Source organism: Geotrypetes seraphini, chromosome 5 (assembly GCF_902459505.1).
Source record: "Geotrypetes seraphini chromosome 5, aGeoSer1.1, whole genome shotgun sequence".
NCBI classification, from domain to species: Eukaryota; Metazoa; Chordata; class Amphibia; order Gymnophiona; family Dermophiidae; genus Geotrypetes; species Geotrypetes seraphini.
In genome coordinates this window covers 263,261,600-263,274,356 of record NC_047088.1, presented here as the reverse complement: position 1 = coordinate 263,274,356, position 12,757 = coordinate 263,261,600, and the positions used below count along the sequence as shown (strand labels likewise).

Below are 12,757 nucleotides of genomic sequence, written 5' to 3'. Positions count from 1 at the left end.
TCTCGAGGTCCCTCACCTGGTCCACAATGGGGCCTGCTCCGTCTGTGTTCTGGGTAGACCAGCTCGTCTCCTCTGTGGTGTGCAGTTCCTCCAGTCCCTCTAGCTCCTGGACCCTGACCCTCAATCTGCCGACCTCCATCCTCAGGCTTTCCAGTTCCTGACACCGACTGCATATGTACTCCCGCCTTCCCAAAGGGAGGTAGTCGTACATATTGCACTCTGTGCAGTATACTGGAAAGTACCTCTGAGATCCTGGGTCCTCCATCGCTCTTGTGAAGTGCTGGTGTGCTCCTGCTGTGGGTAAGAGAGAGAGTAAGGGAAAAGGAAAAAGAGAAAAGAAGAGAAAAGTGAATTACTGGGCGTTTCTGGCTCCCTCGCAAGGCTCCTTCGCAAAGGCGCTCTCGTTAAGGCGAGCGCCTTTGCCGCTCGCCTTCGCCGCGCGCCGAACGGCTGGGCGCCGTTGGCTCCCTTCTTCTTAAAGGGGAGCCCGGGCGCCGACGCGACCTGTAATGCGGTGGGGGTGGGCGGAGCTACCTCTCGCCGCGACCCCGATTCCTCTTGCCTGCTCTGCCTTCCTCCCCTGGCTACCTCCTCGTGGCTTCCTCCTACTGCCCTCCGCCGCTGAAAAAAAACACACAAGGCTAAAGAAAGGACCCTGCAACAGGTCTGCTTCGTGCCCTGGCTTCCCTTTTTAAAGGGGAGCCCGGGCGCCGACGCGACCTGTGACGCGGTGGGGGTGGGCGGAGCTACCTCTCGCCGCGACCCCGATTCCTCTTGCCTGCTCTGCCTTCCTCCCCTGGCTACCTCCTCGTGGCTTCCTCCTACTGCCCTCCGCCGCTGAAAAAAAAACACACAAGGCTAAAGAAAGGACCCTGCAAACCTTAAGTTTGTATACCGCATCATCTCCATAAAGATAGAGCTCGACACGGTTTACAGGTAATTCAATAAATGAGGGAAGGACATAATAAGAAATTAGAGGTTAAAAAGAGGATAGCTAGCTTTACATTTTAAATAGATAGCTTTACGTTTTGGAGAAAAGCCAGGTTATCCCAGGACAAGCAGGCAGCATATTCTTGACTGATGGGTGAAGGCACCGACTGAGCCCTTGTACGGACAATTTTAGAGTGATTGCACTGTAAGAACTTAGAAAGTTCTAGCTAGGCCGCACCGCGCGTGCGCCTTTCCGCCCGACGAAGGCGCGCGGTCCCCATTTCTTAGTTTCCGCGGAGCTAAGAAGATGCGTGTTTCCAACGGCTGTTGGATACTCTTTTTTTCGCCTTCCCGCTCGTATTTTTTCTCGTGAAACTCTTCACGTTTTCTTTTTTTCTTCTTTTCTTGATAAAACTTAAAAAAAAAAAAAAAAAAGTCTCTTTTTTTTTACTTTTTTCAGTCGGCCCCGGCGGGACCTGTTGGCACCATCAAAGCCTCGGGCTTCGATTTTGCTACGGCCGTTTTTCCCTTCATGCCCCCTTCACCGGGTTTTAAAAAGTGTCAGCGGTGTGCACGCCCTATTTCTTTATCCGACCCGCACAAGTGGTGCCTTCAGTGCTTGGGTCCAGACCATAGGGCAGAAACGTGCACCCGCTGTAGTTCTCTTCAAAAGAGAACTTTGAAGAATCGCCAAATTCAACAGTGGATTCTTTTCGGTGCCGTTATGGAAGTTCCACCGGCATCGACTCCGGCAACTTCCTCCAAGTCGACACCGCAAGATTCATTGTTGGTGTCGCACCCTGCAGGTAAGCCGGCTAAGAAGCCATCCCCTACTGTTCTTGGCCCGCCAGGCGAACATGCAGTGAGCCAAATCCTGCAGACTGCACACCGGCCCCGCAAACGCTCCGCTCCCATAGAAGTCACTGCCTCTTCATCGGCATCGACTTCGCCTGAGCGTTGACCTGCACCGCAGGTACTGAGCAGGAAAAAAGCGGTACCGGTGCCATCGGGACCATCTCTGGATGAGCGAATAGCATCCATCCTCCAGGTCCAACTTAAAGAGCAATTACAACACCTGCTCCTGGCTCTGCTAACTCCGAACCTTCTGGTGTCGGTCCCCACTGAGCCTACGGTACCAATCGTCGACCAGCCTATTTTGTCGGCATCTACGTTATCGGCACCGCTTAAATCTGCCTCTTCCATGTCTATGCCTATTTTATCAGCAGAGCCAAAGGCTCTTCGACGTACTGCTCAGTCGGCCTCTGATCCGGTACCGCTCTCTGACACCCGTACCACTTTACAGTCACCAGGTACGGTGTTGATGCGTTCAGGCAAATCGGTACGCAAAACCAGGCATACTGAATCCTCTACTCCTCTATCTCAGGGCCGTCTTCCATCGGTTCGTGACCCTGATTTATGGGATGATTCAGAGGATCCCCTCGGTACCGAGAAGGATTTTTCATCGGATGAGGCTGACCCATCAGTGCAGGATTCTGCTAGTAAGCCAGAGCACTCTTCCTTCACTAAAGGAGATGTCAGACACCCTTTCTCTCCCCTTGGAGTCTGATTCTAAGAAGTCAAAAGCATTCCTGGATGCTTTGGACTTTGACCAACCTCCCAAAGAATTTTTAAAGTTACCCCTTCATGATATATTAAGGGAAACTTTTTACAAAAATCTGGAAACTCCTCTCACCATTCCAGGAGCTCCAAGGAAATTGGAATCACTTTATAAAGTTATTCATATTCCAGTGTTTGACAAACCTCAGCTTCCACACGAATCTTTGCTGGTGGAATCGACCCTAAAAAAATCTGCTGGTTCCAGTGTGTATGCCTCTGTCCCTCCTGGCAAAGAAGGCAAGGCTATGGACAAATTTGGTAAACGACTTTACCAAAATGCTATGTTGGCCAATCGTTCAGGTAATTATGCATTCCACTTCTCCTTTTACCTGAAACATCTTATCCAGCAGATGGCCACTTTTCAAAAATATATTCCTGATCGCAAGCTTTCTGCTTTTCAGCAATGCACTGCCAGTCTCTTGCAGCTCAAGAAGTTTATGGTCCGTTCCATCTATGACACTTTTGAACTGACATCCCGAGCTACTGCTATGTCTGTAGCGATGAGACGATTGGCATGGCTTCGCGTCTCAGACCTTGATGTGAACCACCAGGACCGCCTTGCCAATGCTCCCTGCCTGGGTGATGAGCTGTTTGGAGAATCTCTGGATACCACCACTCAGAAGTTTTCTGCTCATGAGACGAGGTGGAATACTTTATTGAAAAACAAAAAGAAACCCCCTCCTCCTCGTCCTTTTAGGCAGCAGACGTTGTATCAGCGGCGTTTTTCTGCTCAGCCAATTCAGCCTCATCCTCCTCAGCCTCGGAGGCAACGGCAGCAACAACAACAGGCTCGCCAACAACAGCCGCCTGCCATAAAACCTGTTGCTCAGCCTAAACCGACTCAGCCCTTTTGACTCGCTTCTCCAGGGCATTGCCAGTCTTCCTCCCTCATGTCCTCTTCCACAGCCTATAGGAGGTCAACTAAACATTTTTCTGACTCGATGGGAAGTAATCACCACCGACCAGTGGGTGCTCTCTATCATAGCCCACGGCTACTCCCTCAATTTTCAGACTCCTCCGCCGTTAGGCCAGCCAAAAGAGTCTGCTTCCAACAAGTATCAGTCCCTCCTTCTCGCTCAAGAGGTTCAATCCCTCCGTCTTCCCAATGCCATCGAAGAAGTTCCTCAAGATCAGCGAGGTCAGGAATTTTACTCCAGGTACTTTCTAGTCCCCAAAAAGACCGGAGACCTCAGACCTATATTAGATCTCAGAGATCTCAACAAATGTTTGGTCAAGGAGAAGTTCAAAATGCTCTCTCTTGCCACCCTCTACCCTCTTCTCACTCAGGGCGACTGGCTATGCTCCCTCGAGCTCAAAGAGGCTTACACACATATTCCTATCCATCTGACGTCCAGGCAATATCTACGCTTTCTCATCAATTAAAATCATTATCAGTACAAGGTACTACCCTTCGGTCTGGCCTCCTCTCCCAGGGTATTCACCAAGTGTCTGATTGTGGTAGCGGCCTATCTCCGCTCTCACAATTTTCAAGTCTTCCCTTATTTGGATGACTGGCTGATCAAGGCTCATTTTCCTCAGGCGGTTCTGCTTGCCACCAACCAGACCATTCACTTCCTTCAACTGTTGGGATTCGAAATCAATCTACCCAAGTCGCACCTCATTCCAACCCAGCGACTTCAATTCATTGGAGCTATTCTGGACACTGTTCTGATGAGGGCGTTTCTTCCATCCAACCGCCTTCAGACCATCCTTCATCTCTGTTGGCAGGTGTTTCAACAGATTACCATCTCTGCCAATCACATGATGGTGCTCTTGGGGCACATGGCTTCCACAGTACGTTTTACCCCCTTCGCACGTCTCCACCTGCGTACTCCTCAATGGACCCTAGCGACCCAGTGGTCCCAAGCGACTGATCCTTGCTCACAACACATATCTGTGACATCGTCTCTTCGACAGTCGCTTCTTTGGTGGTTGACATCTTCAAATCTATCCAGAGGTCTACTGTTCCATCTACCTCCTCATCAGTTCGTGATGAGGAATCCACTGTGCTAGGATTCAAAGGCAAATTAGATGCACATCTCCTTACGAGAGGCATAGAGGGATATGGATGACTAAAACTACATCAGGTGTATACCTGACTGGGCCTCCGCGTGTGCGGATTGCCGGACTCGATGGACCATGGGTCTGATCCGGAGATGGCAGTTCTTATGTTCTTATGTTCTTATCACCACAGACGCATCCCCTTATGCCTGGGAAAGCTCACTTGAACGAATTCCAAACTCAGGGGTTTTGGACTGCCCAGGAAAAGAAACACCACATCAATTTCCTGGAACTCCGAGCAATGTTTTATGCCCTCAAGGCATTTCAACATCTTCTCTTTCCTCAAGTACTACTCATTTGCACAGACAATCAAGTTACAATGTACTACATCAACAAACAGGGAGGGACAGGCTCTCGCCTGTTGTGTCAGGAAGCCCAACGGATTTGGTCTTGGGCGACAGCTCGTCATTTATTCCTGATTGCTGTCTACATTCAAGGGGAGCAGAATTCCTTAGCAGACAATCTCAGCAGAATTCTCCAACCTCACGAATGGACTCTTGACCCCTTGACTCTCCAGTCCATTTTCGCTCAATGGGGCACTCCTCAAGTGGACTTTTTTGCAGCTCCTCACAATCATCAGCTGCCCCTGTTTTGCTCCAGACTCTACTCTCCTCACCGTCTGGCACCCGATGCATTTCTCCTGGATTGGACCGATCTCTTCCTCTATGCATTTCCTCCTCTACCGCTCATGCTGCGGACATTGTTCAAGCTCAGGAGGGAACAAGCCACCATGATTCTCATCGCTCCACGGTGGCCCAGGCAACATTGGTTCTCCCTTCTACTTCAACTTAGTTCCAGGGAATCCATACTTCTTCCACGGTTTCCTTCTCTGCTTACTCAGCATCAGCAGACCCTACTGCATCCCAACTTACAGTCTCTGCACCTGACAGCTTGGTATCTCTCGGGCTGACTTCGGCTCACTCACTCCTTTCTCAGCCTGTCCGTTCTATCATTGATGCTTCCAGGAAACCGGCCACGCTTCAGTGTTATCAGCAGAAGTGGTCTCAGTTCTCTTCCTGGTGCTTGTTACATCACCATAATCCCATATCTCTAGCAGTGGGCCTGGTGTTGGACTATCTTCTTTCCTTATCTGACTCTGGTCTCAAATCTACTTCTATCAGAGTTCATCTTAGTGCCATTGCTGCCTTTCATGAGCCAATTCATGGAAAACCCTTCTCTGCTCATCCTTTGGTTTCTAGGTTCATGAGGGGCCTTTTAAATGTGAAACCCCCTCTCAAGCCCCCTCCTGTGGTTTGGGATCTCAATGTGGTTCTTTCCGCTTTAATGAAGCCTCCTTTTGAACCTTTGGCCACAGCACATTTCAAGTTTCTCACTTGGAAAGTGGTCTTCCTTATAGCTCTCACTTCTGCCAGGAGGGTCAGTGAGTTGCATGCACTAGTGGCCGATCCACCTTTCACTGTTTTTCACCATGATAAGGTGGTTCTCCGTACACATCCAAAGTTTCTCCCTAAGGTTGTGTCTGACTTTCATCTTAATCAGTCCATAGTCCTACCTGTATTTTTTCCAAAGCCTCATTCTCATCCAGGTGAACAGGCTTTGCATACCTTGGACTGTAAACGTGCTATGGCTTACTATCTTGAACGCACTAAACCTCATCGATCATCTCCTCAACTCTTTTTGTCCTTCGATCTTAACAAGTTGGGTCATCCTGTATCTAAACGCACTCTATCCAATTGGCTTGCTGCTTGCGTTTCATTCTGTTATGCTCAGTCGGGCCTGACACTGGAAGATTCTGTCACGGGCCACAAAGTTAGAGCTATGGCAGCGTCTGTAGCTTTCCTCCGCTCCACTCCCATTGAGGAAATCTGCAAAGCTGCTACTTGGTCCTCAGTTCATACTATTACATCTCACTATTGTCTGGATGCATTCTCCAGACGGGATGGACACTTCGGCCAATCTGTTTTATAAAATTTATTTTCCTAATGGCCAACCTTCCCTCCATCCCTTCTTTTTTGTTAGCTTGGAGGTCACCCATCAGTCAAGAATATGCTGGCTGCTTGTCCTGGGATAAAGCACAGTTACTTACCGTAACAGGTGTTATCCAGGGACAGCAGGCAGATATTCTTGCGTCCCTCCCACCTCCCCGGGTTGGCTTCTTAGCTGGCTTATCCTAACTGGGGACCGCGCGCCTTCGTCGGGCGGGAAGGCACTCGCGCACGCGCGGTGCGGCCTAGCTAGAACTTTCTATGTTCTTAGAGTGCAATCACTCTAAAATTGTCCGTACCGGGGCTCCGTCGGTGCCGTCACCCATCAGTCAAGAATATCTGCCTGCTGTCCCTGGATAACACCTGTTACGGTAAGTAACTGTGCTTTACGGTAAGTAACTGTGCTATATATTCCATGGCTGGAAAACCATTTGACTTTTTAGTTATGACACCTTTTGAGCTTCCACAAACATTCCATTGTGCTTTAATAAAGAGCTCTCATAAAGTGTTCCTATGTGCAATTAGTGCATTGTGAATGGGATAAATTTTTGTGGTAGAAATATTATGTTGTCTTTCTCTCCTATGGCAGATCCAGTGTATCTAATCAGAGCCCATCAGCTAAGCGAAGTTTGGGATACACCTCACAGCCCAGTCCCTTATCTGTTAAAAAAATGAGACCTAATCAGGATTATACTGGATGGAACAAACCTCGAGTACCTCTTTCATCTCACATGCATCTGCAGCAGCAGCAGCTACAAGGGTAAGTATTATTAATTGAGTAATATGTCTAACTAGCATGTAAACTGATTGAAATACATACTTTATCCTAGGACAAGCAGGTAGCATATGGATGTCTCACATGTGGGTGGTGACATCCACTGAGCCTGGTACGGACAGTGCTAAAGTTTACTGTGACTTTAAGCTTTTTAAGAAGCTTTGAGACTGCGTACACTGCACATGCACGAGTGCCTTCCCACCTGACATTGGCTCACGGTACCTCAGTTCTTCATTTTCCTTGGAGCGAAGAAGTTGTGTCTGATGTCAAATGAGTTAAAAGGTGAAGTGAAAAAGGCTATTAGAGCCAAAAAACATCCTTTAAAGAATGGAAAAAGGAATCGAATGAAGAAAATAAGAAACACAAGCACTGGCAAGTTAGATGCAGAGCATTGATAAAGACAGCTAGGAAAGAATACGAAGAGAAACTTGCAAAAGAGGCAAAAACTTTTTAGGTACATCAGAAGCAGAAAACCTGTGAGAGAATCTGTGGCACTGTTGGATGATCAAGGAGCGAAAGGGGCGTTCAGGGAGGGTAAGGCCATAGCTGAAATCTAAAGGAATTATTTGCTTCGGTCTTTACGGAAGAAGATATAAGAGATTTACCTGAACTGGAAATGGTTTTCAAGGGTGATGATGTGGAGGAACTGAAAGAAATCTCGGTGAATCTGGAAGATGTGCTGAGCCAAATCGACAAGTTTAAAAGTGATAAATCGCCAGCACCGGATGGTATACATCCTAGTGTACTAAAAGAACTGAAAAATAAAATTGCTGACTTGCTGTTAGTGATCTGTAATCTGTCGCTAAAATCATATGTTGCTGATTTCAAATTAATAAATTATGATCCTTTAGGAAGATGGGTGCATATCAAAATGGTTCGGGGAAATACAACCCTGGATTTATTCAATTTTTATGCTCCTAATTCGAATCAAATGGAGTTTTTCAAACAAGTTCAACAATTACTGTTACCACTGGCTGCTTCTAATTTAGTTGTGGCAGGGGATTTCAGTGCTGTAATGGATCCGATTTTGGATAAGAGACCAAGTAGAATTATGAAATCGTTAGGTTTAGATAATTTGGTTCAATCTTATAATTTAGTTGATATATGGTGTATTCTTCATTTTAATGATCAGGAATTCTCTTTTTGTTCTCAGGTCCACAAATCTTTCTCACGAATTGATTATATATTCGTGTCTAATAATATAGCGCAGCGTGTGATAAATGCAGTTATTGATCCCATTGTAATTTCTGACCATGCTGGTGTGTGGATTGACTTTCAGAATATTGATATAGTACATTTTAATCCAATTTGAAGATTTGATAATGCTTTACTTGCGGATTCGAAATTTATGGAAGATCTTAAAATAAAGATGAATGAATTTTTTCAAATTAATAATTCGGACACTATTAATGCTGAGATTTTGTGGGACGCGTTTAAAGCAACAATAAGAGGAAATATTATTTCATATTCAGCATTTATTAAAAAACAACTTAAAAAGCAATGTTGATTTGGAAAAACAAATTAAAATATTAGAAAATAAATTAATTGAAAAATGGGAACATAATACATTACAAAATTTATTAAAAGTAAAAGCGAAATATGAGATTTCTTCTCAATTTGTGAGGAAATATATCTTCTATAAGCAAGTTCAGTACTATGGTAATTCAAACAAAGCTGGAAGATTATTAGCAAATTTTCTCAAAGCAAAAAAAAGGAAATCTAAGATTATTGCAATTAAAAATACACAAGGCAATACACACACTAACACCAAAGATATTTTAATACAGTTTCTTGATTTTTATAAAGATTTATATTCTTCTGAATCTTATGAAAATAAAGAACAAGATGGGTTAAATTTCTTAAATTCATTTATTGGACCAAATGTTCCGGATCATATAAAACAAAGTTTAGAAGATCCTATATCTTTAAAAGAAATAGAATCAGCATTGAAGTCTCTTAGAGTTGGATCCGCTCCGGGTGGTGATGGTTATACTGTTGAATTTTACAAAACATTTCAAAATATTATCTTACCATACTTATTAAATTTGTATCAATACCAAATAAATAATGGGAATATATCAGGTACTATGGCTGATTCGGTAATTATTGTCTTACCAAAACCAAACAGGGATCCTACCTTGGTTTCAAATTACAGGCCTATCTCTTTATTAAATGTAGATGGTAAGTTGATTGCTAAAGTATTAGCAATAAGATTGGCAAAAGCTCTTCCTTTTATTATTGATGTACACCAAACAGGATTTATTGCTAAAAGACACTCATCAAATAATACTAGATTAGCATTTCATTCTTTAAATTTAGCGAAAAATATGAATGATCCAGCTTTTATGGTATCTTTAGATGCAGAAAAAGCATTTGATAGAGTGGAATGGAATTATATGTATCAAGCTCTGGAATGGTTTGGAATAGGCCCCGGTTTTATTAAAATGATTCATACTTTGTATAGCTCTCCTGGTGCAAGATTATATATTAATAACAATTTATCAGATAGATTTAAATTGCGTAGGGGAGTTAGACAAGGATGTCCTTTGTCCCCCTTATTATTTGATGTTGTTTTAGAACCCTTATTAATTGCAATTAATCAAACTAAGGAGATAAAGGGAATCCCATTTTCTTACTGGGAATTTAAACTTTCTGCATATGCAGATGATATATTATTATATTTAAGAGAACCGGGGAATACTGTTGCAAGTTTACTTAATCTTCTGGAGAAATTTGGAAAATTTTCTGGATACAAAATTAATTGGAGTAAATCGGAAATTCTTCCAATTAATGTTCACTGTAACAAAGGATTATTTGATTCATATTCATTTATTTGGAAAGAGGACGGGTTAAAATATTTAGGAATTATTATCAAAAATACAATTGAAGATACAGTCAAAGAAAATGAAAAACTTTTATTAAAAAAAATAACAGAAATGTGTGAACAATGGAATCCTTTACATCTTTCTTGGTGGGGAAGCGTTCAAACAATTAAAATGATGATATTGCCTGTGGTTTGTTATCAAATGAGTATGATACCAATATTTTTTCAGGGGTCATTTTATAAAAAGTTAAACAATATTCTTACAAAATTTGTTTGGTTTGGGAAAAGACCCAGAATTGCTTTAGTATCTTTACAAAGAACAATTGTGGAGGGAGGGGTAAATTTTCCAAATTTTTATAGGTACCATCAAGCCTATATTCTAAGACAGGGTATGTATTGGATCCTCCCAGATCTCATGGAGAATGTACCAGATTGGCTATATCTAGAATGGCGGCTCCTGTTCCCATTACATTTAGAACATCTAATTAGTATAAAAATGCCTAGAAGATATAAGGATAACAGAATTCTATCAGATACTTGGAAGATATATTAGTATATTAAGATATATTAGTAATCTATCACCAGAGCCAGTTGCTAAATCTTTAAATCAATTTATTTGGGTAAACTCCAGGATCAAGATTGGCGGATACAAAATCGTCTGGAAACAATGGATAATTGCAGGTATACGAACATTGAATGATGTTATTTCAGAAGGATCAATGCTTAGTTTTTCACAATTGCAACATAAATTTGGATTAAATAAAACACAATATTTTAAATGGATGCAATTGAAGCAAGCTATTCAGGCAGGGTTCCCTGAATGGAAAGATCTTAATACCCAATATAGTCTGCAGGTTCTATGTTTCCAGGTGGATTTTTTGGGTCACCAAGCCGCAAAATGGTATAAATTGTTATATGGATTTCTAAATAAAAAAAAGAAAACTGGACTTAGGGATATTTGGAGTATTGAGATTGGTCAGACAATTTCTGAGTCTCAATGGCCACGATTTTGGTCCTGGAGATTAAGATCTACAAAGTCAGCATCTATGAGTCAAACTTGGATGTTTTTGTTACATAGAACTTTATGGACCCCTACGCGTTTACAAAAAATAGATAGTACTAGATCTAATAGATGCTGGCATTGCAGAGTAGAAGTTGGGACATTAGACCACTTAATTTTTTTTTGTCCCTGTATAAATGCATTTTGGAAACTAATTTGGCCCCAAATTAATGAATTACTAGAAAATCATGTAGGACTCTCATATGATACTATACTATTTGGTACAGCAATGAGAACTCAGAGTCCGATTTCAGCAAACAATAATAAACTATTATTAATATTGACAGGGGTCGCCATGCAACAAATAACTCAAAATTGGAAGGACTATACCAAATTAAATTATACATTTTGGTGGAATTCAGTCTGTCATATATACAAAATGGAAAAAACAATAGCATTACAACAGGGAAATATTCATAATTTTAGGAAAATTTGGGAACCATTGACTCGTTATTCCAATGATCAGATTTCATAGCACATTAGTAATAGTTATATTAGAATGGGGAGGGGAATGTATATTATGTGGAATTAAGAAATGAAAAAAAGGGAGGGTTATATTCTATGTGATATGATGAATTATTGTAATCACAATTTTCTTGTATTGATTGAAGATAATATGTACAATTACTTATTGTAAGAATGCAAAAATTAATAAAAAAAAATAAAAAAAATAAAATAAAATAAAAAATCATCTGTTGTACCTGAAGATTGGAGGGTGGCTAAATGTTACGCTGATTTTTAAAAAGGGCTCCAGGGAAGATCCAGGAAATTACAGACTGGTAAGCCTCAATTCGGTGCCGGGCAAAATAGTAAAAACAATTATAAAAAATAAAATTGTGAAACATGTAAACAAACATGATTTAATGAGATGGAGTCAGCATGGTTTCAGCTGAGGGAAATCTTGCCTCACAAATTTGCTTGACTTCTTTGAAGGTGTGAATAAAGGTGAGCCAGTTGATATAGTATATCTAGATTTTCAGAAAGCTTTTGATAAAGTTCCTCACGAGAGACTCCTGAAAAAATTAAAGTGTCATGGGTTAGGTGGCAAAGTTCAGTTCTGAATTAAGAATTGGTTATCAGATAGAAAACAGAGGGTAGGGTTAAATGGTCATTTTTTTCAATGGAAAAGAGTAAACAGTGGTGTGCTGCAGGGATCTGTACTATGACCGGTGCTATTTAAATTATTTATAAATGATCTAGAAATTGGAACGACGAGTGAGGTGATTAAATTTGCAGATGATACTAAACTTTTCAAAGTTGTTAGAACACATGTGGATTGTGAAAAATTGCAGGCGGATCTTAGAAAATTGGAAGACTCAGCGTTCAAATGGCAGATGAAATTTAATGTGGACAAATGCAAAGTGATGCACATTGGGAAGAATAATCTGAATCACAGTTACCGGATGCTAGGGTCCACCTTGGGGGTTAGCGCTCAAGAAAAGGATCTGGGTATCATTGTAGACAATACGATGAAACCTTCTGCCCAATGTGCAGCAGTGGCCAAAAAAGCAAACAGGTTGCTGGGAATTATTAAAAAGGAATGG

The 12,757-nt window shown here is 42.3% G+C and overlaps 1 protein-coding gene across 3 annotated transcripts in view; it reads left to right on the top strand.

Annotated features, from left to right (window-relative positions):
* Positions 1–12,757, top strand: part of USP37 (ubiquitin specific peptidase 37) — a 465,383-nt gene that overhangs the window by 169,348 nt on the left and 283,278 nt on the right. For all 3 annotated transcript variants that reach the window (XM_033944517.1, XM_033944518.1, XM_033944516.1), the window contains exon 10: positions 7,144–7,314. In XM_033944517.1, coding sequence (XP_033800408.1) covers positions 7,144–7,314 — 171 coding nt within the window. The remainder of the gene's footprint in view (positions 1–7,143; positions 7,315–12,757) is intronic.